At 35.6% G+C, this 27,002-nt stretch overlaps 3 protein-coding genes across 6 annotated transcripts; all 3 read left to right on the top strand.

Annotated features, from left to right (window-relative positions):
- LOC141713528 (uncharacterized) lies at positions 1-7,295 on the top strand. 2 transcript variants are annotated; one of them, XM_074516991.1, is made up of 14 exons: positions 1-158; positions 285-581; positions 1,653-1,863; positions 2,032-2,090; positions 2,257-2,394; positions 4,026-4,100; positions 4,208-4,291; positions 4,426-4,487; positions 4,619-4,688; positions 4,999-5,074; positions 5,169-5,299; positions 5,703-5,759; positions 5,857-5,931; positions 6,717-7,295. In XM_074516991.1, exons 1-14 carry the CDS (start codon positions 117-119, stop codon positions 6,744-6,746), a joined length of 1,407 nt encoding a protein of 468 aa, XP_074373092.1. In that variant the 5' UTR covers positions 1-116; the 3' UTR covers positions 6,747-7,295. The 2 variants fall into 2 exon arrangements, with proteins under 2 accessions (XP_074373092.1, XP_074373093.1); XM_074516992.1 differs by lacking the exon at positions 6,717-7,295 and having other exon boundaries at positions 5,857-6,707.
- Positions 7,296-7,939: 644 nt separating this feature from the next.
- LOC141713527 (uncharacterized) lies at positions 7,940-14,148 on the top strand. Of its 2 annotated transcripts, XM_074516989.1 has the most exons (18): positions 7,940-8,118; positions 8,359-8,653; positions 9,435-9,650; positions 10,014-10,072; positions 10,303-10,440; positions 10,990-11,064; positions 11,172-11,255; positions 11,371-11,432; positions 11,538-11,607; positions 12,054-12,129; positions 12,205-12,335; positions 12,760-12,819; positions 12,895-12,969; positions 13,061-13,165; positions 13,238-13,333; positions 13,442-13,522; positions 13,639-13,740; positions 13,854-14,148. In XM_074516989.1, exons 1-18 carry the CDS (start codon positions 8,077-8,079, stop codon positions 13,920-13,922), a joined length of 1,836 nt encoding a protein of 611 aa, XP_074373090.1. In that variant the 5' UTR covers positions 7,940-8,076; the 3' UTR covers positions 13,923-14,148. The 2 variants fall into 2 exon arrangements, with proteins under 2 accessions (XP_074373090.1, XP_074373091.1); XM_074516990.1 differs by lacking the exon at positions 7,940-8,118 and having other exon boundaries at positions 8,517-8,653; positions 9,428-9,650.
- A 914-nt stretch (positions 14,149-15,062) lies between these two features.
- On the top strand, positions 15,063-17,852 carry LOC141713526 (uncharacterized). 2 transcript variants are annotated; one of them, XM_074516988.1, is made up of 5 exons: positions 15,063-15,160; positions 16,446-16,735; positions 16,835-17,020; positions 17,120-17,299; positions 17,398-17,852. In XM_074516988.1, exons 2-5 carry the CDS (start codon positions 16,462-16,464, stop codon positions 17,430-17,432), a joined length of 675 nt encoding a protein of 224 aa, XP_074373089.1. In that variant the 5' UTR covers positions 15,063-15,160; positions 16,446-16,461; the 3' UTR covers positions 17,433-17,852. The 2 variants fall into 2 exon arrangements, with proteins under 2 accessions (XP_074373089.1, XP_074373088.1); XM_074516987.1 differs by having other exon boundaries at positions 15,064-15,160; positions 17,120-17,317.
- The last annotated feature ends 9,150 nt before the right edge of the window (positions 17,853-27,002 follow it).

The raw sequence follows: 27,002 nt of genomic DNA, 5'->3' as shown, positions 1-27,002 counted from the left end.
GGAAATAATGATAATGAGTAGATAATAACTATCTGATTTGGCAATGGCTAATTTTGATGATGATGTGTCTCATTAGATTACAATGATTTTGATTTCTCATCACACATAACATCAACATGCTCTCGACTTCAACTCTCCCTCATCACTTTCATCCCAAGGTACCATCTCTCGCTCCCTCCCTCCCTCCCTCCCTCCCTCTCTCTCCCTCAATCTCTCTCTCTCTCTCTCTCGTCTCTTAATATATTAAAAAACCTAACTTTATATTAATTCTTGAAATTGTTTAGATTTTTCCAGTGGAGCATGAGTGGAAAAAAGACACAAAGTCTTTATATAGTTCAAGTAATTATAGTGGGCAGAGGCTGAAATTTAATGAAGTTGTGTGTGTGAATAGAAAAAAAGAGATTAAGGGTTTAGCTGTTACAGCTGTGTCTTCTAGTTCTGCTTTGCCTCCGCCTCCACAGGGTCAATCAGGGAAGAATGATTGGAAGGTGTTTCGAAAGTCGAAAAAATCGAAAGGTGTTCCTTTTAAGGTTGTTGCTGAGGGAATTGCTTCATTGCTTGGTTTTGTTCAGACAATTATGGTAATGATTGTTGCAAGAAGCACTTGTTGTATTTTTGTTGATGAATTGAGTTCTGTTTTGTATGGTTATATTTGAGTTAATTGTTGTGAGATGTGAGAAGTAGTTAGAGTAGGTGTAGGAGTAAGGAGGCGGTTTTTGTAAAGGTTCCGACTTTTGTGAAAATCGTGATGGAATACTAATTGTTTTGAGGGATTAAGTTTGTGATAGTACTAGAATGATCAATTTATTATTATGATGCTTGAGCTAATTGTTGTGAGATGTACGGAGAAATTAGAGTAGGAGGAGGTTTTTGTAAAGATTTCGTCTTTTGTGTAGATCTTGATGGAATGCTAATTGTTTTGAGGGATTAAGTTTATGATAGTACTAGAATCATTATTTTTTTATTATTATGAAACATGAGCTAATTGTTGTGTGATGTACAAATAAGTAGAGTAGGAGTCGTTTTTTTGTAAAGATTCCGACTTTTGAGAAGAATCTTGATGAAGTACCAATAGTTTTGAGGGATTAAGTTTATGATAGAACTGGAATCATTGAAATGGTTTTATTTTTTTATTTTTATGTGGTATTTTGATTATGAAACTTTAGCTAATTGTGTGAGATGTACGAAGAAGTTAGAGTAGGAGGCTGTTTATGTAAAGATTCCAACTTTTAAGAAGAATCTTGATGAAGTACTGATTGTTTTGAGGGTTAAGTTTATGATTGTGGTTCATGAATTTTAAGGTTATAAAAAATGGCTTGTTAGAGGGGATTAATAATGCCTCCTCCAACTAAGTATTAGAGAAGATTAGATAATTTTATAAATTTTAATGAGCAAAACAAACACGGGATTGGCAATTTTTGTAAGGACTAATAATCCAAGTATTACTAGTGATGGAACTATAAATTATGGACTATAACCCCCTTACACAATATAACCTTAGTTCTTGTTGGTGATTACGATAATTTAGCCAAAGTGTAATTGAATGGTTTATATTGTAGACATGTTGAACAGTTCTACGTATGTAATCTAATTGTGAGAAATTAAGATCCTATTATCTCAATGTGACAATGTGTGAATGGTTTTCTATTCAGCTGACAGTTCTGTGGAAATTGATGGCAACTGTACTGCCTAAACCAACAAAAAAGGCATTAGACGAAAAGAAATTGAGCAGCGAAGGAACAGTTTGGTCTTTTGGTAAAAATCTCTTGTATGAATTTTCTGCAAAGATGGAAAGGGTGTCCAAGCAACATCTTTATGAGTATGCCAAAGACCTAAGCTCATTCAGAATCGTGAACTTGTCAGGTAATAGATGCACTAAAGTACTATTTGCTCTGAGAAGCTGTTTTGTTTGTGCATGTTCATACACACCCATAAATTTATTACTAGAGGCTATTTTGCTTCAATTCAAATTTATGAAAAAGTTATACTTATGACATAAATAATATTAACCAGCATACAAGTTTTTGGCAGGTGGTGACTTGGGCGATGAAGGTTTATTTATTCTTGCTGAGAGCTTAGTTGATAATCAGGTTATTGTTCGATTTTTGCTTCTATCCCCCCCACCCTTTGCAACTTTCAAGGAATAAGGAGAAATCTTTGTTTGAAGTTTATTTTTTTATTAAACTTCTTGTAGATATGTGAAGTCTCGATGGTTCTTTAAACTATTATGCTAAGCCTTGTGTAATGTCTATTCAGAATTTAGAAGAACTTAATCTTTCTTATAATGGTATAACTGGCGCCGGACTGAAAGCATTAGATGGTGTGCTGCAATCAAATGTTGTACTCAAGACTCTTAATCTTTCAGGAAATCCTATTGGGGAGGAAGGTGCAAAGGTATAGTTTGAAATTGTTAGCTTATTGGGCCTTACAAAGGATTTCTTGATTGCTTAGTGTTAACACTCAAAGTCCTGTTTATTGGGCTACTGGGTTTAACTTTAAGCTTGAGAGAACAAATATATTCTTATCACATTAGGTTTACCTTTAGCTTTAGATTGGTTTCTCTTTCAATTTGATAATTATTTTGAACAACATTTGTCCTGCTCCACATGTTTGTTCATCTTTCATTAAGGAAGACACTCCTTCAAGAGCTCGCTAAAAAAGTAAAAATAAATCAAAAGGTTCTTCTTTCACAAGTTTTTTAATTTGTTTTTTTAACTCAAAAGTCATCGTTGTTGTCACACTGTTCATATCAACACACTGGTTTCTTTATTCTCTAGCAACGTGTAGCAACATAAAGATCCTATGTGCACATAAACATCCGATGAAAAAAATAGTTGAATGAATAATTTTTCGTGGTTTTAGTTTCGAAAAAGGGCTTATATGAATATTCTTGCTAAAGTAAAGTACTATAGTCACAAGTTCCACCAGTTCAGAATGAATTTTCTCAGCTACGGTCATGAAGTGCACATAAATGAATTTTACTAAATTTCAAACAAAATATTATATATATTATAGATGTTATCCCAAAATAAGAAAACCATATACATTAGTAGTATTCTTGTTATTGATTTTTACTGGTGATTGGAAGCAATTTTATTGAAGATTAAGAAAGACACCGGATGTTTTATCAAATTAATATTTTAGAACTGTATCTAGTTTGTACTTTAGACTAAATACATGTTTATGGACTCTAAGTATTATAGAGTGTAGACATACAATCTTATAAGCATGGATCCAGAAAAGTTTACTTGGGGAACGCCGAATATATTCTGGGAAGACCCTTGTAATTTTAAATTTTGCAGGGGCACTTCCATATATTTCAAAAATTATAATGGTGAAAAAACGTCAAATTTTGTTTTATGGGGATATGTGTACGGGTACCCTGTGCCCCTTACTAGATCCCCCCTGCCCCTTACTAGATCAGCCCCTGCTCATAAGTATTGTAGTCTCAAAGTATAGTGTGCTTAGTCCAGGCCACCTTTATTCAGAATCTAGAAAATGAAGAAAATGAATGTGACTTAAATTTTCATAAGAATATTAACCATTTATTTTAATATCGGAATACTATAATCATTAAAAAAAGCTATCTAAATAATTAAATATTGATTTATCATTAATTAAATGATATATTCATCTACATATGAATAGATAGTTTCATTAAACGAGTATGTTGTTTTGGTTCTAACGGTGTTTGTTTATCGAAGCTTTACTGTAAAAGATTCAGATATTGTGGTCTTGGTGGAATTCTTTAGCTTACTATGATATATATAACTTTAATATGTAGCAACTTCATTGCAAGGTGCAATGCAGATAGTATAATTTCTCTTAGTTTACTGTACATAATTTGTATCCTGTGTACGTAGGATAAGTGCTGTTGGATTTTATTTTTGAAAAAGTTTTTTTTATTATTGGAGTATAATTTTTTAAGATTATTTATTGTTATATTCATTTCAATCACTTTTAAAAGAATCAATGTTATAATTTTCGTATTGAGATCTCTGTCGTCTGATACATCATATGCACAGTATCTATGTGATATACTGGTGGGCAATACTGGTATCAAGAAGCTGCAGCTAAACAGAGCTCGGATAGGAAACGAGGTAAGATTATTTACCTAGGAGTTTTGAGAACTATCTTGCAGATGATATGATGACAACTCTATGGAAGCTAGGTGTTTAATGTGCTTAATAGTTATGATTTTGTACAGGGATCAAAGGCAATTTCTGAGATGTTGATTAGAAATTCAAGATTGCAGATTCTCGAATTGGATAACAATTTAATTGATAATTCTGTATGTATTAAAGTTTAGTAATTTGATTACAATTTAACTGACAATTGTGTATTTATTCAAGCTTACTAATTTGATACTGTTGGTTCTCGTGCAAAATCATTCTGATTATTTTTTCTTTTTGGTAATGGAGGTAGGGCTTCTCAGAGCTTGCAAGATCACTTGTTGGGAATGAAACCTTGCACACAATGTACCTTAAGTGAGTTTAAAAAATTAGCGTTAGTTTGTTTGTACAATTCGGTTTTGATTCGGAATGTGCAAATTTTTTGCCAATGTTGACCTGTTATTATTGTCCTTTAGTAACTTTTTAGTGATTTTCTTATGTTCAAGTCGAAACCATGGGGGTGCTTTGGGTGCTTCTGCTCTGGCTGAAGGCCTCGAGAGGAACAGATCATTGCGGGTATGTGTTTCTGTTTTACTGCTCAATATCATTTTTGCTTGCTCATAACATAGAAAGTTAGTATCACGTGGGGCATGTGGGCCCCTGCATTGCATTGCCTGAACTTGCTTTGACTGCAATTGTGCGACGAAATTATAGAAGTAGTAATATGTAATTTCCACTGACGATTTGATTACACTGTTATGCAATGCATGTGTTCAGCTATACTGCCCTAAAAAATGTCTAGCGTGACCTTTAGATTCTCTTTTCCCTATATTTACTATAAATTGTGTGTGTTACAAGGATTTTTTATGGCTATAATTATTTTCAGGAACTTCATTTGAATGGAAACTCTATAGGGGATGCAGGTGCTCGTGCTTTAGTTTTGGGCTTACTATCACATAAAGGTTTGAGTTTGTACTTGGTAGTTCAAATTGCATTTAATCAAGTACAGCAAATATATATTGTGGTTAGCCCACTTCTCTGACTAGCTTCTTACAGGGGAACTTGTGGCGTTGGATCTTGGTAACAATGGAATAAGCTCAAGTGGTGCTACATATATAGCTGAATACATTAGAAGCAGCAAAACATTGTTGTGGATGAGTCTTTTCATGAATGATCTTCGAGATGAGGTAATAGAAATATCTCCAATTAACTATACTTTTATTAACTATAAAGTTTATCAAAGTTGTTAGATTGTGTCCAAAAGTGCGCTGTTTTGAATTCTTCTTCGGTTATAACCATCTTTTTAAGATGAGTATTACCAGGTTCCGTTCTAGCTTATTTCATGTCAATTTCGACATATTATTGGCAGACAAAAATATAAACAAAGCTATGACAGCTGTTCTCAGTTATATAAAAAATTCAGAAGTGGGCTTTCAGCATCATTCATTATTCTTGATTATAATGTTTGCCTTCCTAATTATAATGCTCATGCAAGAGACATGTTTGATCTAACTGAAGCACGTCAGAGATTAACCTTCTAACTTTTTTCCTTTGACCGGTCATTATATTCTGACTCGTGGAGTGTATCAGGGAATGGCAAAAATAGCAGCTGCTTTAAGGCATTGCACAATAAGAAGTATAGATCTGGTAGGTACAGTCGTACAGAGCGATTTAGCATTCATACTCATTGATATGCTAACAGTTTTAAAAAGTCTAACCATCTCCGTCATGGTGGTGCCTGCAGGGGGAAAATGACATAGACGAGAGGGGTATATATAACATAACTCAAGCTGTGCACCAAAATCCTTTGATCGCATCTGTAAATTTTTGAAACTCGCTTCCTGTATTGTCTGTTTCCTGTTGAAGTATATAGTTGTTGTAGAAGCAAAAAGAGAGGATTAGGAGAGCAAAACTCCTGTACAGAAAACAGACCAAATAAGTATAGATGGTACAAATTGGCCAAGTACAGAGATAAAAGAATTCTTCTGGAGAAAACAGACCAAATGAGTACAGAGATACAAGTATACAATGTTCGAACCTATAGTTAAACACACCCACCTTGTCTTGGACAATGTTCGAACCTATAGTTTTAGTCAATACGTGCATGTAAAAATCACTTTTTAGTAGTTAAAGTTCTGAGTGCCGCCTTTTGAATAATTTAGGTGTATATTTCTTAGAATTCCACTTCTGTTGTCATCTGCCATGGGGTTTTGTATTTAAATCATTACACTATGTAAATAGTTCAAATAATTCTTGGTGATTTTTTTTATAAGCTGAACCTTGAAGCATCGATTTGAAAAAGTCGATGTCGAAGAATACATCTTCCCTTCTATAGGATAAAACGCTCCGGGAACAATTTGGTTGATTTCTTGAATATGATTATATACATACCTGAACTCTGGACCTCTTATTACCCACTGTGATACGCGTTTCTGCAAGCTTATAGTAGAGAATGACACTTTCAAAGATTTCAAAAATGGTGTTTCATGCTATATAGATTGATTGCTGATTCCTCAGTTTACATTTTTTGATGTGAAAATCTTATCTATAGTTGCATCATGAACTTATGACTTGCAAGCTTCATTTATGATTACACTTGGCCAGATTATACAGCCAGTTATTATACAAGTATGACTACATTTTACAAGGAGGTCCAGGGAACATATAACACTAGTAAGAAACACACAAGCCTGAGAAAGACCACAACAGCATCATGACAAAAGTAAAACCAGCACACAACACAGACCAAAGAAACACCAGGCTCTTCTAAATCAAGAAAGCTGAAGCAATCGACGCGACAATCACAGCTACCATGGAAGGAAAAGAACTGACAACGCTTCCAGATACGTCGGGTGTAGGGGAAGGACCCATGTCCATCCATGGGGCACCAGGACCCATGTTCATCCCTCCCATCATATCATCTCTTGTTATCGCAACCGCGCTAACAACTACAACTGCCAGGAAAGCAACAAAAATAGCTGATGAATACCTGCAAGCCATTTCGGAACTGCTTTCAAAGCAAGTAAGAACTAGTGATTAATTCTTATACAGTTTGGTTGATATGTTTATGCTATGTTTATGCTATGTTTGATTGTTTTCTTGCTTTATATACAGATAGAATTACAGAAACTATGTAACATTGCACATCTGTTGATTGCTGTAGATTTAGAGTGTTTTATCTTGTTTAATGTCGTTAATTTCTATATGTTCGTATTAGCCAAGATTGAGTAAATTATTAAAATTTGCCGAAAATACCAAAGCATAGGACTTGTATTTTATTGTTATAATAATAAATCAACAATTTTACTGGCAACTTATATTTCAAATTTACCAAACGAAAGAAAGTAAATTACTATTACATTGCGTTCCGAATGAATGCCTATCGAATGGACAATTAAACACAAAAATCGTAATCGGATAACAAATTAATAATAGTCTCAAGTGACGCGTGGATCATGAGATTATAATTCGATTAACATAAATATAACTCTATTATATTTTTTTATTAAAAAATTATTTCCAATCACGCACATGTCAACTGGATTTTTTTTCTTAAATGGATGAAAAACTGTTTTTTTTTGTATATACGTAGTACGAACAAAAAAAACTCGACTTCAAGAACCATTAATATTAAAAATTGAGAAAAATTAACTAAAATAATGAAAAAAATGTAGGGGTAAACTGAAATTGGGCCGGTCCAAGAGGATCAGTAATGCAGGAGTATCTTTAACACTGTCATTTTGTTTCTATAAGCAATGAGGCCCAGAAGACAAAGCCCATTAAATTTGAAGCCCATCTCAATACAACAGAAGCACAAAAATGTCTAAAATGTGTGTTCTATCTCCTACAATTCTTCAATTGTGAAGAAAGATTTGCCTTCACTCTCTCTCTCAATTGTAAAACCTCTTTCCTCGGAATTGGCGCCCACAAAATCCTTCAATCTTCACACACAACACACACTTACATGGCCTCTACTAACACTCTCTCCCTTCATTTCTCTCCCAAGGTATCTTCTCTCTCTCTCTGTCGCCCTCTCTCTCCCTCTCTCTCCCTCTCTCTCCTCTCTCTCTCTCTCTCTCTCTCTCTCTCTCTCTCTCTCTCTCTCTCTCTCTCTCTCTCTCTCTCTCTCTCTCTCTCTCCTTCTCTCGCTCTCTCTCTCTCTCTCTCTCTCTCTCTCTCTCTCTCTCTCTCCTTCTCTCGCTCTCTCTCTCTCTCTATTGATATCTATATGCTTTGAATTGTGTAGATTATGACAGTGGAAACTCGGCCGAGAAATGCACTGAGTCGAAACTTTTCGAGTAGTTCGATTACTTATTCTGGACATAAGTTGTTGATTTCTAGAGGTTTATGTATTAATAAAAGAAGAAGAACTCATTTAATGTTCGAGAAGTTTGCTATTAGAGCTTCGGCTTCTTCTCGTAATAGGTCGAGTAGGAGAGTTTATACGGAGTCTCAATCTCAAGCTAATTCGCCAATGGTTGCTGTTAAGGAGATTGCTTCTTTTATTGTTCCAGCTGGCACATTTGTCGTAATTACGTTTGGTATGGCTTTATATTGTTGTTAGTAATTACATTTTTTTTTGGTGTATTTAGTTTATGAAATGCTGACAGTGTGTATAGAGATAACCTGCATTTAGTGTTGTGTACTTATGTAATGAATTGACTTTAATTTTACTGTTTTGCCGTAATGACGTATCCCTTGTATTGTTTGCTGTAATTGTAATAAAGTTTAGTTGTGATTCAGCTAGTACGCGCAATGCTGATATATGTATAGGGAGAAGGTGCATTTAGTGTTACATATTCCGTATCTGTGTATAATCATGAATTGACTTCCATATTTTTCTTCTTTTCCTTTTTCGAGCTAGTTTAGTGCCATATAGAAATCTAGGTTCGTTAGTGCTTGATGTGTGTGTGTGTGTGTGAAACCTAGGTTCCTCTTAAGAGTTATGAATGTGAATTTAGTGGATCTATTCGACTGTATGTATGTAAATAAGCTGCATTATGTAATCAGATGAAATGACTTTACTATTGTATGTGTATTTTTAGCTAGTTGCATATTTTTTTGGAAGTGTATCTGATCAATTTTTGTTACTGCTTGGTGTTTCGAAGCAGTTCATGTTTAGATATTTCATTAGGCATAATATGATATAATAGAGGTATAAACATTTACTTGGCTGATATAATAGATGGAATCGTAGTTTTAAAATGAGTGTTGTAAGATTGTTTATGTTGATAAATGCTGTGTGTGAAAAAATTAATGTTCGGAGTGAACTCGTGATTATGTTGTCTCGATGGATGACTAATTTATGTTTTCAGCTGACAGTTCTGTGGAAATTGGTGGCGATGGTCCTTATGCCTAAACCAACGAAGAAGATTGCAGAGGATAATAAGTCTAGTAGTAGCCAAGGAACAAAATGGTCTTTTGCTGCTGGGACAAATATGATGTCTGGCTTTGGTGCAAAAATTGAAAGGGAGTCCAAACAAACTCTTAATGAGTTTGCAAAAGAACTAAGAGCGTTTGCAGTCGTCAACATGTCAGGTAATGGAGCATTATATGACTATAATATGATATTCTGTAATGCCGGCTCTTTATTGCAAACAAATTAATTTTGTATATGTAAATTAACTATCTTCATAGACACACACACAGTCACAAGCTTACCTTGACATCTACTTCATGACCAACATATACGTCCTGGGTTGTGGATGACCACTAGTGTAGGTTTGTTCTTTACTTTTGTAGTACATATTTATGGAATTATGGTAGTTGCATTATAAATCTACATAGATAGCTTGATTCATGTTAATATATGTGGCTGTCTTGCTCGCAAGTTACAAATTGGAACAATAGATATAGTTGTAACATAAACTGAATTGATCCACAATACAAAGTTTCTAACAGGTCGCAATTTTGGAGACGAAGGTTTATTTTTTCTAGCTGAGAGCTTAGCTTACAATCAGGTTAGATTTTGATTTTTTGCGGAGATATCTGTCTGAAATCTGAATGCCCTTGCTAAACTCTGTCCCTATTAAACACTTTTTATTGGATTTCTTATCCATAATGTGTCAGAAATCATATGAAATGGTTCTTGCCAATGTGTAATTTTTTTTTAAAAAAAGTTGAACATAAATTTGATAAGTATCTTCTGTCCACTAATGAGCTGAACACATTTTTGTGTATTTCCCATTAGACTTTAGAAGAAGTTAATCTTTCTGCCAACGGAATAACTGGAAATGGACTAAAAGCATTTGATGGTGTGTTACAATCAAACTTTGCACTCAAGACCCTTGATCTTTCTGGAAATCCTATTGGAGATGAAGGAGCCAAGGTATAATTACAAGAATTGTTGATCTATGTATTATGAATACAATTTCCTGTTGATACAATTTGTAGTACTAAATTTTAATATTCCTAATCTTGATATACTGTTTATCTTGATACTGAACATGGAAGAGTATTAGCGATATGCCAATATTTCTTTGTGTTTAAAGTATTCACCCCTCCATTTATATTCCTTCTACTGTTAGGATGACTCAGGACTTTCCATTATAGAAATTTGCTTAAAATAAATTCTAAAGTTACTTTATTTTGTTGTTCTTCGTTTGTTGCAAAGGACCGTCCTGGACAAGGTATCATTCCTTAGCCTGAGACACACTGATTAATCTAATTACTAGTATATCAAAGTTGTATAAAGACCCTTTATAGAATTTCTATGCTTGTTGTCTCAGTGGGCTACTTTCAGTAATTATTCCGTGATAGTTATTTTTATGTATAATTTTATCTACTGTATATTTTAAAAGTTTCATCTAATATAGGGTAGTGCTAGCCGTTCTTATATGAACTGATTATATTCTGTCATGTAATGTATTAATCTCAGTACCTAAGTGATATATTGGTGAAAAATACTGGTATTCAGAAGCTTCGACTAAACAGTACTGGTGTAGGAGACGAGGTAAGGCCTTTTTACCTGTTGATGCTTCAGATAATGTTGTTGCCAATTTTATGAAAATTAGGTCTTGGAGTGCTGTGCTGAACAGTTTGTATTACTGTTGCGTGCAGGGAGCAAAGGCTATTGCCGAGATGTTAAAAACAAATACAAGCTTGCGGTTTCTTGAGCTTAACAACAATTTAATTGATTATTCTGTATGTAATCAATTTGTGAAATTGATTGATTTTATATGATTCTTCAGGTTTCAATAGATGTTGGCTTGACTGCGAAACCAATTCTGATCTGCTTTCTTTTTGGTAATGGAGGTAGGGTTTCTCAGGGCTTGCGGGAGCACTTCTGGAGAGCAAAACCATTAACGCGATTTACCTCAAGTAAGAAAACGTAGTAGTAAATTTTTAATTTTCTATATGAACCAAGAGTTTGCAAATTATTGTTCACTACATAACTTGTACCATGGCTTTCCTGTGATTTTTAAGTGGAAATTACGGTGGTGCCTTGGGAGCTGCTGCACTAGCTAAAGGTCTCGAAGGAAACAAATCACTGAGGGTATGTCTCTTTGTTGCTCTGCCCAGTCTCCTTATGACATGGACCACTGTATTTCATCATGTTTTCGGACTCTTAATATAAATGGCCCTATGCCAATGAAATATTAATATACATCTGCTTACGAGTCGGGTCTTTCTCAATACTGGTCCTGTATTCTAATGTTTTCTTCATATATTGGATTTTGGAGTTTTGTTGATCTAGACCTTTCTTTGTAAGTAATAAAATTATATCACAACACAGTCTGTACACAAATGCACCTCTACTAAAATCATCCATGTGATGTTGGTCAAATGACAGGTGGTAGTCAATAGAATGAGTGAAATTTTGATAATAAAGTTCTCCATGCATCTGCTTTATCTTTACAAGCTATATATCTTGTCAACCTACAAATCGATTAAGTTTTGTTCTTACATTCTGATATACTTCTGGCTAACAAATATTTTCAGGAACTTTATGTGAACGGAAACTCCATAGGAGATGAAGGTGTCCGCGCATTAATGTCTGGCTTAGTACTACATAAAGGTTTGGAATATAATTTGTAAACTCTTTTGTGATTTGAAAATTGCAAGCTACTAATTACGAGTTGCTGCTTTATAGGGAAACTAACAGCCTTGGATATTGGTAACAATGCAATAAGTTCTAAAGGTGCACAACATGTGGCTGAATTTATCAAGGGAAGCAAAACTTTGACATGGATAAGTATTTATATGAATGACATTGGAGATGAGGTAACAGTACGTCCTAATAATGATGAAAGTTCACTAAAATTTTGTCATTGTTAGATTTTAAATTCTTAAAATGCTCCATTTGGCATTTCATTTAGCAAAAAAAAAAAGAAGCTCCATTTCTCTTTTAATTTTTGAAAGTGAACATGATCGGATACTTTCTGCTATGGTACACTGCGACGGAATCTCCGCTGTCTATGATGTTTTTATAACTATATGTTAAAGAATGTTGAAACAAATTATAAGTACTGGTTTCAGATATAAGAAACTGTACTATACATTTCTAGTGCTAGCTTTCTTGCTGGCGACGAGTCGCTCAATATGCTTGGTTCACATAATTGAAGACCCAGCTCTGTTCTTGGACATGGATGTTTTGTTTTTGTGGTATGTGATTGCTAATTATTATTAATTTCTGGAATCTTATTAGGGAGCTGCAAGTGTAGCAGATGCTTTGAAGGAGAACCGTACGATAACTAGTATAGATCTGGTAGGTGCAAATTTGTCGTAGATGCATCCTTTTTGAAACAGAACAGTCTTACCATCTTGGTGGTGATAATTACAGGGGGGAAATGACGTACATGCCAAGGGAATTGAGACCATTGCCCGGGTTCTGAAAGATAATACTGTGATCAGCTCTGTGAGTATCTGGTGCCTTTCATATTTCCTACTTGTATGACTTAAGAAATTTAAGAAACTTATTGTTATCTTGCTCTATATATTCTGCTCAGTTGGAACTAGGTTATAATCCGATGGGACCTGATGGAGCAAAGGCTTTATCCGAAGTTCTTAAGTTTCATGGGAATATAAAAACCCTTATGCTTGGTTGGTGTCAGGTAACTTCGGATATCAACTGAATCGTCCTTCTGAAAGTATCTTTGATCACATTTACTGATATTGCATTGCAGATTGGAGCAAAGGGCGCAGAATATATGGCAGATATGTTGAAGTATAATAATACGATAGCAACTCTTGACCTGCGAGCTAATGGACTTCGAGACGACGTCTGTTTCTTTAAATACTTACAGTATCTACATGTAGCATCTGAGAAAATTAATCGCTAGTGTTTTTTTTCTCATCAACTCCTAATAATTTAAGAGTGAATAATGCAGGGGGCTATCTGCCTAGCTCGCAGCTTAAGGGTGGTTAATGAAGCTTTGGTGTCGCTTGATTTAGGCTTCAATGAAATCAGAGTAAGAAACCCTTTGGGAACTCTGAGATGTCTACTTCTTTCAAATTTGAAATCCCTTCCATGAAATTGTGCATAATGTATTACATCTACTCCCTCTAAATCGTGGTTTGTATGCAGGATGAAGCAGCCTTTTCCATTTCTCAAGCACTAAAAGCCAATGAAGATGTAAGACTCACATCTTTGAATCTTTCGGGCAACTTTCTCACCAAATTGGGTCAGGTGATAAAATCTCTTAATCCTGTAGCTATTTTTTTGGTCAACTTGTATTAGTATTTAATATATATTGGTAATTGATAGCCTGCGATTAAATATGGGTTTGTGGATTCATGCAGAGTGCAATTGCAGATGCAAGAGACCACGTCTTTGAAATGACCGAGAAGGAATTAAACGTTGTGTTCTAAATCATGCTAGTTGATGGATAAAATCTTTTTGCTTAAATTTTGAAAATAGGCCATTAATTTTGGTAATTTCCATAGCATGTAAGTAAAGCATGAGATAGTTACAGTTTATCTTTGATTGTGTAGATATCAATTTTTTCAGTTGCTAAACTATTTTGTCTGACGGAGGATTAGAATTTTTGGTAGAAAGATGTACCTGGGTTTGATTTAAAAAATTAATTGAATTATAGTATAGTTACCATCACCTTCTCACAATATAATCTATACTCCATGAGTATGCTTTAATTTCAAAAACAGAATTGTGAGAGTTAATTGTAATCTCTGATTCAGAAAATATAATCAATTTACAAGTGTTATCGAATGTAAATTTGATCATCTTTCATTTCAAATTTTTCATTACAAAAATAGGATAAAAGTACTTTGCTCCTAAACACTTCCTTCCCATTAAAAAATTCGGGACTTTAACTCCTAAACACTTCTTTCCTATCATTAAAAAATCCGGGAGCAAACCCTAAAGCTGTATTTGGATGGGGGGTTAGGAGGGAGTGGGTTTGGCTCAAGAGAATCATGTTTGAGAAAGTTTGTCAAAGTAGGGGTTGGATTTTGTGAGGATTCATTAAAGGTTGAAAGGGATTAATTTGTAATACAAAAATTGAACTTTTTCAACACCCCAATTTGGGGTGTCAGCCAGCTTACTTTTTTTTATTCATCCTCTATTTTTCATTTTCTCTCTCTATTAATTTTTTTTCATTTTTTTCTTTTTGATTTTTTTTAATTTTTAAAAAATATTTTTAAATTTAGTTAATTTTTTTAAATAAATTTAAAAACATTCACTAATTTTTCAATATATAATTTATATATGATAAAAACTAACCTTACTTAAACTTTAAACCAAACATGTCAAGGTTCAACCCTACTAACTCCCCGCCTACATCCAAACGAGATAATGGTTCAATCTAGCCTAACCTAGCCCAATCTAACCAAACCCAAGCCCTCCCTCCTCAAACCCCAATCTAAACAAGGCCAAAAAGTTTTTTAAAGGTTGACATAAATAAAAGAAATAATGAGAGAAACTCAGATGAAAATAGGATGTGATGTGACCCAGCCCAATAAGGAGTTACGGTTTGTAGCTTTATTATTTCTGAGCCGAAGCCCAGCCCATTAAGAATTACAATTATTATAAATACATAGAAAAGACCATATAATCGCAGCTTACAATTCGAAGCTCACTTTATAACTAGGTATATTTTCTCCCTCTTTAATTTAAACTTGTTATTATTCGCAATATAATAATCTCGATAAATTAATACAATCTGTCATCTCTGCGTTATTAACTTATAGACGTTTTAGTACCTTGTATTATTGAAATTGATCGCTAATTGTTGTCGATATATTTATAACTTAGCATGTGTGTAATTGCTTAGTTGTTGAAATTGATCGGTAATTTAATAATCTCGATAAATTAATAAATTTTTTTTGGTCCCAGCGTTATTAATTTATAGAGGTTTTAGTACTTTGTATTATTGAAATTGATAGCTAATTGTTGTTGATATATGTATAACTTAGTATGTGTAATTGCTTAATTGTTGAAATTGATTGGTAATTTGTATACGTAATTGCATCTATACAGTATCAATCAGTTTAATCAGGTGTTGATGAGTGAGATATCGTGTTTTTGTGAAGAGTGGTGGAAGGAGGATTTTCGATGTCGAAAGTGGATGAGAATTGAGTTTAAGGTATACGATTATCGATTGTAATGATGAGAGTATGGAGAGGTTGAAGAGATTGTTATATAGGCGTTTTATTATAATGGAGGAGGATTTTCGATGTCAATTTCATTGTTGAAAGTGGATGTAAATTGTGTTTAAGGTATACGCTTATCGATTCTAATGATGAGAGTATAGAGAGGTTGAAGAGATTGTTATATAGGCGTTTTATTATAATAGAGGAGGATTTTACATGTCAATTTTCGGTGTTAAAAGTGGATGTAAATTGAGTTTAAGGTATATGATTATCGATTCTAATGATGAGAGTATGGAGAGGTTGAAGAGATTGTTATATAGGTGTTTTATTATAATGGAGGAGGATTTTCGATGTCAATTTTGTTGTTGAAAGTGGATGTAAATTGAGTTTAAGGTATATGTTTATCGATTCTAATGATGAGAGTATTGAGAGGTTGTTGCATAGCATAGGTGTTTTATTGAGCAGTTGTATTTGAGTTTAAAGTTTCGAGAGTTTTGCGATGATTCGATGTTAAAGGCGCTATAGGGTTAGTAGGTATAGATTTTTACTGGAATTGATCGGTAGTTGTGTACATGCTAATTTGGAACAATTTTCTACGTATATTAGGAGAATCCAGTTCCTCTCTCCGCACGTTTTTGAAATAATACTAGGTTTTTGCTCCGTTTGATCTATATTGTATATGTGTTTGCCAAACCATACGGTTAACTATCTCTATGTAGTGCTTTTATATATGATTATTGATCTTGGTGAGTTATTGTTGTTGATTTTGATTTGTGGAAACAGACAGAGAATTAACGATATGGGCAAGTTGAAGAAGTTTGTTAGGAAGAAGCAGCGGAAGGGCAAAGCTTCCAATACTCGTAAGAAGAGGCAACGTAACAACAGAAAAAAAGCTACTGCTGACCCAAAAAAATGGGATGGTTTTAATAACTCGGAAAATGTTTGTAAACTACCCCCTCCTAAACCTGTTTCTGAGGATTATTTGGCTGCTTTTAGCGCAAAAACCATGGCTGCCTTAGGGGTCTCCTTCGCTAACTCTCACTCTTGTTACAAACCTCCATATATTCTTAGCTGTATGTAACCTTCCTTCCTCTTGTTCTAGTTTACATATTCCATGTAATATTTATTTATTAATTGTATATCACGACTAATTGTTATTCTGTCTGTCAAAGCACAAACCGGCGCTGACCTGAATAGCTGGGACCCCTTCATGAAGTCGGAAAAGGATTCCGAATCCCCTTCTCCTAAACCTGTTTCTGAGGACTATTTGGCTGTTTTTAGCGCAAAAATCATGGCTGCCTTAGGGGTCACCTTCGCTAACTCTCACTCTTGTTACAAACCTCCATATATTCTTAGCTGTATGTAATCTTCCTTCCTCTTGTTTCAGTTTACATATTCCATGTAATATTTATTTATTAATTGTATATCACGACTTATTGTTATTCTGTCTGTCAAAGCACAAACTGGTGTTGACATGAAAAGCTGGGACCCCTTCATGAAGTTGGAAAAGGATTCTGAATTCCCTTCTCCTAAACCTGTTTCTGAGGACTATTTGGCTGCTTTTAGCGCAAAAACCATGGCTGCCTTAGGGGTCACCTTCGCTAACTCTCACTCTTGTTACAAACCTCCATATACAGGTTCTCCTGTTTTAAATTGTATGTGATCTTCGTTAATCTTGTTTCAGTGTTTCATTTTTTCAATTATATATCATGACTCGTTATTCTGTTTGTCAAAGCTGCTGCTGACCCCGAAAGGCTGGATGCCATTTAATAACTCCTGGATTGATCCCCTCTAAGAAAATGTTTTCAAGCCTTTCGTCATTAGCATCCTATTTGTACGAGATCTTGAACAGTTGGACTACGAGATTTATGCTGTATTTGATGATCATATTTTTAAAATTCTCAAACAGTTCATTGGTGGTTATGTTGAGCTGGTTTTGTTCTCTTCATATCTCATTTTAGGTAGCTTTTGTGATGGTGAGTAGTACCATATGTCTGTTCACTTCAATTGCGGTTTTCTTATTCACTCTGTATTAGAAAAGATGATCAGGTTATTACTGTGTCTACAGCCGTGAAATGTTTCTTGTAATCTGTATTCCGAATTCAGGTAGATAGTTAAGAACCGGATGTTCACATTATTGGATCTCTTACACCAGTTAATCGATCAATGTAAAGCACTAGATTACTATACCGTAGGCCTTTGCGCTGCTCTTTATGGTAACAAGTAACTAGCTGATGCAGTTGATACAAACATTTGTTTCAATATTAAGAATGCAATTGGTGTTGTGAGTAAGACTTTGACCAGCAACATTAGTATCCTATGTTACTCGGACTTGGCTAGAAGAGTCCGACATGGACACGTGTCCAAGTATCGGACTTTGCAACATTTTGAAAAATATAGCTGCGCAACTCACCTACCTTCCATCTCAGTCACCAGGTCTATCATCACTTTCTTATTACAAATTTACAATCTATTATGTATGTAATAATGCAACAAGCATTTTCTAGGAACATTTAATCGTTAATTGATTTATATTAACTGATTACAATCATGCTCAGAAGCATAATTGGGGTAGGTGATCTTTCTAGCAGTCGTATGTATGTATACATAATATATTGAGAATTTAGAACATGATTTATCTTGATAATTTGGGCTGGGTTAAGAAAAATGATAAAAAATGGTGGAAAGTTAAAAAAGTGAATAAAATGGTGGGATCAATTAATATTTTATGTATAAATTGGGTATAGTGGAGGTAAGTAGTGGATGTGTTTATTTTTTATATTATAAAATTTTTACTATTTTTGGAAAATTTTGAAATATAAAAAATTGGAAAGTACATCCCAAAAATGGAAGTGTAAATAAATAATTAAGACAGAGGAAGTATTACCTGTATGGTTTATTGTATGGTGATAAACTGATACTCCCTCCGTCCCTAAAAACGTTTCCTATTTGTGTTGGACACGTTTGCCAATGCACACTTTTGATTGTTAATATCTTTAATTTCGTATTAGTATTAAATATAAAAATTTCATTGTATTAAAGTACTCAAAAATACGAATCCAACAAGATTACTCATGACTATATTTGATCTTATAGATTAGACGTAAATTAGTAGTCAATCACTTACCATGAATAGTGTAAGAAGTCAAAACGGGAAACGTATAACGGGACAGAGGGAGTAACCGATAAAGGCCAATGCTAACTAAGTACTCCCTTCGTACCAAAATGTTGTTCCGACTTTTTTTACCGTTCATGGTAAACGATTAATTTACGTCTAATCTATAAGATCAAACATAGTCATGACTGATTTTGTGGGATTCGTATTTATGAGTATTTTAATACAATGAAACCTTTATATTTAATACTAATACGAAATTAAAGATATTAACAATCAAAAGTGTGCATTGGCAAACGTGTTCAACACAAATAGAAAACGTGTCCCCCACGGTCTTTAGTACTTTGTTAAATATTTTGATTTCTTCCATTTTTTTAATGTTGTTAAGAAAAACTAAGGTGCATGCAGGGTATAATCGAGCCGAGCCTGAGCCGAGCCGAGCCGAGCCGAATACTGTCAGACTTGACTCGAACTCGATTAAAATAGTTCGGATTCGAGTTCGAACTCGTGCTCGATCGAGCCTCTAATTTCAAGTTCGAAATTTGGCTCGTAAAAGGTTCGGTAGGCTCGAATTTGACTCGAAAGCTCGAATTATTTCACTAAATATCAACGAAAAATTCAAAATATGATCGGTTCGACTCAAGTTCGGCTCGATAAAAATAAATAATATATAATAAATATTAAATATTTATATAAAACTATATTTATAATAAAAGAAATTAAAAATAATAGAGCTCAAGCTCGGCTAGGTTAAAAATTTGAAGCTCGAGCTCGGCTCGGTTAAAAATTCGAAAAGCACGAGTTCGAGATTATTTTCGAGCCGAATTTGAATTTTTTACGAGCCGAGCTCGAGTAGCTCACGAACATTTTGGATCGTTTACAAGCCTGGGTGCATGTAAACCGGAATAGTAAAAAAATTATTTTTACTTACCTTATCTGTCTTTTAAATATTCTTTGATCAAAGAAGAGTGGATACCTGCACAATAGTCACTCTCATACTTTAAAGTTTAAACAGAAACACTCCTGCATAAATCCAGTCTCCGTACTTGGTAAAGTAAAGTAAATAGGAGTACAGATTATATTATGAAAAGGTGACGGTAACCATATTATAATTCAATCAATCTTTTGAATTAAACCAAGTACATCTTTCTGCAAAAAATTCTAATCCTTGCCCATATAATTACAGTTAACGAGTATCCCCTGCATCTTTTAGACAAATTTGCCTTGTCCGAAAAGATAGGTTTAGCAACTGAAAAAATTGATATCTACGCATAGTGGCGGATCTTGGGGGTCCTGACCCCCCTGAAATTTCAATAAATACTGAGCAGTATACTTCAAAACATGTTGTGAATACAGTCCAGTTGATAACCACAAGTTGTTTTTATACATAACACCAGGGTTCAACTCCTTGCTGCTGCTCTTTTTTTGGTTTTTCTTTTGTTTTGCAACTCGAGTAGCATTCTACTCAAATTATCCATTTAAAATTTCGATAGATTAAGCTACTATACGTGTAATTAGACTTCAAAATTCAACTAAATTATTGTTTTTTGTTTAAGGCAACTAATTTTTTTCTTTTTTGTTTTATTTATGTAATTCTATTTTAACAAAATGCTTATTTTTATTATATTAATCAATATATTTTAGCAAAAAATATGTAAAAAAAATTTAAAAAATTTCATTTTTTTTCGGACCCCCCTACAATTTATTTCTGCGTCCGTCACTGTCTACACAAGCACTCTTTGAATAATGTTATGTTATCTTTGCTATAAAATAGGTTGTTTATAGTTGTTTCTTAACTAATAATTATAGTCTTCAGGAAGTAGGAAGTAGATAAGTAGTAGGTTTTCCTAATATTTAGAGCATCTCCAAGGGGATAACTATAATGGTTAGTTAAAATATTGTAAGATGTGCTCCAAGGTGTTAGCTATATTTTAAAAACAGTATTTTAATATTATTTTCAAATTCAAACATTTGGATTACACTAATAAATACGCCCATAAATGCCCATGAAAAAAACAGAAAAAATTCATGGACATGAATTTATATTTATGCCTATGATGATAGTACACTGAATTCAATCTACTGAATATGTCCACCGCAAGACATCAACTTAACTAAAACATGACTAACACATAAAACAAGCAATGGAAGTGACCCTGTGACTCAAACTGCAAAACTAAGATCATGGCAGACTAGACCCTTGAACTCAAACCACAAGCAACAAATAAGCAATTAACATAATGAGCACCAAGATATTCAACTCAGGACTCAAAGCAAAACTAAGCAAGTCACAGTCCACACAATTGGCCATTTAAGTATTCTCTACTATAAGACTTTTCTCTGTCATTATACAATTGGAAAATTTTTCTGTAAAAAAGTATAGAAGAATGTGAGGAATTGAAAATTTTCAGAAAAATCCCCAATTTTCCTAGAACCAAAACCCTAACTTAGAACAGAAGAACACTTGATTTTGAAACGAAAATACAAAGATGATATTAATCAAATGAATCTAGAACAAACTATTCACCCTAAATTAAAAAAGAATTAGATGAAAAGCAATTAGATCGTACCTTGGCAGCAAAGAACGATAAGAAGCGGGAGAGACAAATAGTGGGAGAAAAGCAACGGGAGATGAGCTGTATAATTGAGATGAGGAGAGGAGGATCAATAGATTTAGCGTCCCAATCTTGGATTTGTATAATTATAGCTAACAGGGCAACAACGTTGGAGGGGATTTAATTTGAAGAATATGTATAAATGGAACTGTTTAACTGCCAGCTGAAGGATATAGAGCTGGTAATTTGATATACGACACGAAAACGACACGATATAAATGGATATGTGTTCAGCTTTTTGGTACACGAACACGAAAGTACACGACACGAAATCTAAACGGGTACGGATATGTGTTTACCCTTTAATACACGACACGACACGAAAGTACATGAAATAATAAATTTATTAATTTTTTTTTTAATATTCATATATTCATTTATATAAATATACATATTACTATAATATTATATGTATATATACATAAAATCTTATATATATTTATAATAATATATCCAAAAATATACCATTTTATGTATATATATATATTTAGTATATATATAAATATACATACATATATATGTAAAATTATATTCAACTATATAATATTTTATATATTTATTAATTAATTAATTAATTTATTTTTATACACGAAATGTACACGAAACAATGAGTTACGGATATGTGTTTACCCTTAAGTTCACGAATGTTAAACGAGTCGGATATGTGTTTGCCCTTCACTACACGAAACACGAAAGTACACGACACGAATTGCCGGCTCTAGGAGGATATAGCTAAGAGGGCAAGAGCTTTGGAGTTGCTCTTATCATTTGTAATTCACGTCTTTCTTGTAGGCTATTGTAGGCTATATAGCCATATTTCATATTATTGAATAAATAGCCAAGTGTTATATTCAGAAATATTGCAATATAACTTTTGATCCAAAAATTGTTATCAGAGCTTCCGCAATGAGGCCTGGTAGAAAGGAAAAGTAGTTTGTATGAGAAAAGGAAAAGAGTGTGAAACATGACAGCTGAATCAAGCAATTTCACAGCTTCATGTGTGCCCAAATTTGTTGACGCCTGATAGGCCATAATATTATTAGGCCCAAAGAACATTAAAAAACTCCAAGGAAAGAGCACCCCAGGCCCAAATTAATATGATCACCGGACACGTGGCAGTCAATCAAGATGTCAACGGTCCCATATTATCTGAAATGGCATGGCAGCATCTCAGCCGTCCATGTGTCTAAACCTTAAGACATACCAGTAGCAAGGGGACAGCGGGGCCCCGTTAATAATCTGGACCATTCAATCATCCACCAACCAAGATTCACCAATGGCTAGGATGATGAAATTGGGAGGGTATGGGGGTTACAACTTATTACTCGCTCTCTACATATATACACATACCACTGCAATTGGGAGCCTATAAAAGGCCCCGAAAAGAGGGTTTGGGGGTTACAACTTATTACTCGCTCTCTACATATATACACATACCACTGCAATATATTTGAATAGCTCTTCTTCTTCTTCTTCTTCAAGAAACCCCATTCTTATTCTTACACCGGAGCTGTCGCGGAGACGTCACCCCCCGGTTCTGTATTGCAAAAACCCCACCTCGCAGCTTAACCATACACTGTCCTTGCCGCACAAACGGAGCTCAAGCTTGTATAGGGAAAGGAGAATACCCGTGGAAGAAACAGGGTTATCATTGGCGCTAGAAGGAGGGGTCGAACCTCCGATTCAGTGGTACCGTCGATCTAGCCATTCCACTCCACCAACGAGGCCAATTCTTTACACCCCAGTAAGGTTAACGTCTCGACTCTCTTAGATGTACTTTGCTCATTATCCGTACTTTGAAAATACGTGTAGTATTGTGTTTGTGGTAGTTTGTCTATTTTATCTTGAAAAGGAAAACTGACCACAAGGAAAAGTAAAACAGTTGTTTCCGGTCCGGTTCACCCTACCGTCGTCCCACCCAGGGATGGCGATATCGAAGAGATAGACGATGGGCTCCCTCTGACCCGTACCTCATCCTGACAACTCCAACCAGGAGACTAAAGAATAACCATAGAGAAAGCAGCTCACAAATATGCAAAAACCTCTACAACTCCTTTGGGAAATATGACCCCGGAGCAGATTCAGGCGGCCATGAGCCCCTGGAAAGAGAAAAAACCTGAAACCCGCCCAGGGGATCAGGAAGAGCACTCCGGAGAAATCCGCGGTTCGGTCCTGGACCGGATTACGAAAAATATGAAAAGACCAACCGATGATGCTCATGAGGAGATTTACAGAGCCTCACGCTGGGACCGGATTTGAAAGGAAGAAGAGGCAATGGCCAATTGTAACATTGAGAAAAGAATCTAGGAAGAAGAGGTAAAGCTGAAAAGGAAAACCCACAAAGTTTACGTTTCCTCAGACTCCAAGCCCGAGAAAGAATCCAAGCAAGAGCAGATGGTCCGGGCTCTCCGTGACCTCAAGAGGAAAGTCGAGGGGGACATGGAAGTTGGAGCGGCAGCCACCCCCTTCACTAGAAAACTAGAGTCTACTCCTATAGAATATGGTCTTAAGAACTTTAATTTTGACTCATTCGATGGACTGGCGGACCCCGAGGAGCTTCTGAACTACTTTGAGTAGATATCAAATATCTATGACTATAGTGACCTCACGAGGTGCCATTTCTTCGTATCCACGCTGAATGGAGGGGCTCAAAAATGGTTTAGAAGAATCCCGTCCCGGAGCATAGACTCGTGGAAAAGATTTTTGAGAAGTATTTCTGAGAAAATTCCGACAAACCGTATGAATGAGCTGCAGATGTGCCATTTGGAAACCATCCAGCAAAGGAGCAAAGAATCACTACCGGACTTTATCAAAATATTTCAAGAAGCAGTCAACCAAATCTCCAATCTGGAAGAGAAAGAAGCCGTGAATATCTTCCGGATGAACCTCCACCCGGTTTCTTGTGAAGGCTATGTCAAAGACCTGATTCATAGGGAGCCCTAGAGCCTTGCTTTATCCTATGCACTGGCGTCAAAATTCATAAAGGAGAATGACTTCCTAAAATCGATGAAAATGAACAGAAGAATCCACGATGAGGACGAGACCCCGGAGAGACGCTCATCTACAGAAGAGACAAGAGATTCAAAGTGGATAGACAGAACAACTACATCCAGCAGTCCCAGGGAACCCCACCCCGCAACGATTATTCAGCTCCAGAGAAGAATAAAAGGAAATCCAAAAAAAAGAGGGAGCCGAAACCCGAACCCGAGTGGAGCCCCCTCAACAGGTCCCGGGCCGACATCTTGAGTGAAGTCAAGGATAAACCTTTCTACTATCCTCCAAAGCCCCCCCGCCCTTCCGGAGAATAGGGCGAGAGACAAGCACTGTGGGTATCATGAAGACCATTGACACACAACTGAGAACTGTTTTTCCTTCAAAATGTTTATAGAAGATCAAATCAAAAAAGGAAATATGAACCAGTACCTGCAGAGAAAGCCAGCAGATAAGGACAAAGCCCCGGGGAGCGGAAACACATGGTGAACATCGTACTTGGAGGTACTTCTACACCACCCCGAAGTCCAGACATGGACAATGATGTTATGATAATCCAGTCCTATGAAGATGAACCAATTTCTTTCTCTTATGCTGACTACGAGAGACTGGACCCCGGGCAAAATCAAGCAATGGTAGTGAGCCTTGATGTGGAAGATAATCAAGTAAAAAGGGTTCTGGTTGACAACGGTTCATCTGCAAATATTATCTTCGAACACACCCTTAACAGGATGAAGTTGGGTCACTTGCGCATGGACCCTTGCCTTGAAGACCCACTCTATGGCTTTGGAAATTCAATGATTTCCATCCGGGGAGTGATTTATCTTCTTGTCACGTTCGGGACCGCCCCACAACAGGTATCTCATATCATGAATTTTATGTCATAAGTGCAGCTTCGTCATATAATATGATTCTAGGAAGGACAACCATCACCAAGATCCGGGCCATCCCCTCCACCATTCACGTTAAACTCAAGTTTCCTACCCCCGAGTGGAGTTGGCGAAATCAAAAGAGATAGAGGTATGGCAAGCAGATGCTACGGGCAAATCGAAGATAAGTACGATAAAACAAAGCAAAAGACGAGTTCGAAAACTTACAAGAAAGTGGGAGAAAAAGTAAGCAGGAGAAGAACGATGAACAAAGCTCCAATAATCACCATGAAGAAACTCAGAAAATGCTTGCTCAAGTGTTTGTGTTTGCGTAAAGAAAGAAAATAAAGAAGTGGAAGGGTATTTATAGAAGAAAAATGAGGTAAAAACCCACTCAAATGTCCTACGATCGTGTCCACAAATGTGGGACACGTGGCACGATCCCACCCATCCAATAATAACCGCAACAGTTAATGTGCAGCCGATAATAATTATGCAACTGTAATCATTAACCGAAGTGACTTTTAAGGAAAAAACTATAACATTTTATATATATATATATATATACATATATACATATATATATATGGAAACTCAACCTCCGCATGACACCCCGGGAAATACGACAAAAGCTGTATATCCCAGCCATTTCTCATGCCGATCCTGTCAAATTCAAGGAGGGCCTACCCAAACACAACCCCGGGTCCTGTCAAATCAAGGGGGCCTACCCAAATACAACCCGGGGCCTTGTAACCAACAACACCCCCGAGGTTAGGGGCCACAAATCAAAGAAAAATCCATAATTTTTTCTAAGTTATAAAATTCAAAGGGGGCCTACCCAAACACAACCCCAGGGCCTGGTAACCAACAACACCCCGGGGTTTGGGGCCACAAATCAAAACAAAATCCAGAATTTTTCCTAAGTTATAAAATTCAGGGGCCTACCCAAAAACAACACCGGGGCCATATAACCAACTACACCCCGGGGTTAGGGGCCACAAATCAAAGAAAAATCCAGAATTTTCCTAAGTTACTAAATTCAAGGGGGCCTACCCAAACACAACACCGGGGCCTTATAAACAACATAACCCCGGGGTTAGGGGCCACAAATCAAAGCAAAATGCAGAATTTTCTCCTAAGTTACAAAAAGCGAAGGATATACACAGAAAATAACTCCGACCTACGATACTACTCACCCCATCCGGGAAACCCGCATAAGGGAGTATGAGGCAAATGATAGGCCATAATATTATTAGGCCTAAAGAACATTATAAAAACCCAAGGAAAAAGCACCCCAAGCCCAAATTAATATGGTCACCAAACACGTGACAGCCAATCAGGATGTCAACGGTCCCATATTACCTGAAATGGCATGACAGCATCTCAGCCGTCCATGTGTCTGAACCTCAAGACATCCCAATAGAGCTGTGCCCCGTTAATAATATAGATCATTCAATCATCCACCAACCAAGATTCACCAATGGCTAGGATGAAGAGGAACAAACCCCCAAAACCCTAAAATTATGAGCCTATAAAAGTCCCCAAAAAGTGGGTTTTGGGGGTTATAATTTATTACTTGCTCTCTACTTCTTCTTCTTCTTCTTCTTCTTCTTCTTCTTCTTCTTCTTCTTCTTCTTCTTCTTCTTCTTCTTCTTCTTCTTCTTCTTCTTCTTCTTCTTCTTCTTCTTCCTCTTCTTCTTCTTCCTCTTCTTCTTCTTCCTCTTCTTCTTCTTCCTCTTCTTCTTCTTCC

The sequence above is a fragment of the Apium graveolens genome, chromosome 3 (assembly GCF_009905375.1).
Source record: "Apium graveolens cultivar Ventura chromosome 3, ASM990537v1, whole genome shotgun sequence".
In the NCBI taxonomy this organism is placed as follows: Eukaryota; Viridiplantae; Streptophyta; class Magnoliopsida; order Apiales; family Apiaceae; genus Apium; species Apium graveolens.
Note: the sequence above shows the minus strand (reverse complement) of the source record. Positions and strands in the feature narration are given on the sequence as shown.

Bases quoted from the DNA above. Each gene is read 5' to 3' on its own strand.
- LOC141713526 (XM_074516987.1), top strand. From the start codon at position 16,462: ATGGGCAAGTTGAAGAAGTTTGTTAGGAAGAAGCAGCGGAAGGGCAAA. The intron at 16,736-16,834 runs GTATGTAACCTT...TGTCTGTCAAAG, and splicing joins ACCTCCATATATTCTTAGCT to CACAAACCGGCGCTGACCTG. The intron at 17,318-17,397 runs GTATGTGATCTT...TGTTTGTCAAAG, and splicing joins AGGTTCTCCTGTTTTAAATT to CTGCTGCTGACCCCGAAAGG.
- LOC141713527 (XM_074516989.1), top strand. From the start codon at position 8,077: ATGGCCTCTACTAACACTCTCTCCCTTCATTTCTCTCCCAAG. The intron at 13,166-13,237 runs GTAACTTCGGAT...ATTGCATTGCAG, and splicing joins TTATGCTTGGTTGGTGTCAG to ATTGGAGCAAAGGGCGCAGA. The intron at 13,523-13,638 runs GTAAGAAACCCT...GTTTGTATGCAG, and splicing joins TAGGCTTCAATGAAATCAGA to GATGAAGCAGCCTTTTCCAT.
- LOC141713528 (XM_074516991.1), top strand. From the start codon at position 117: ATGCTCTCGACTTCAACTCTCCCTCATCACTTTCATCCCAAG. The intron at 159-284 runs GTACCATCTCTC...GAAATTGTTTAG, and splicing joins CTCATCACTTTCATCCCAAG to ATTTTTCCAGTGGAGCATGA. The intron at 4,101-4,207 runs GTAAGATTATTT...GATTTTGTACAG, and splicing joins GAGCTCGGATAGGAAACGAG to GGATCAAAGGCAATTTCTGA.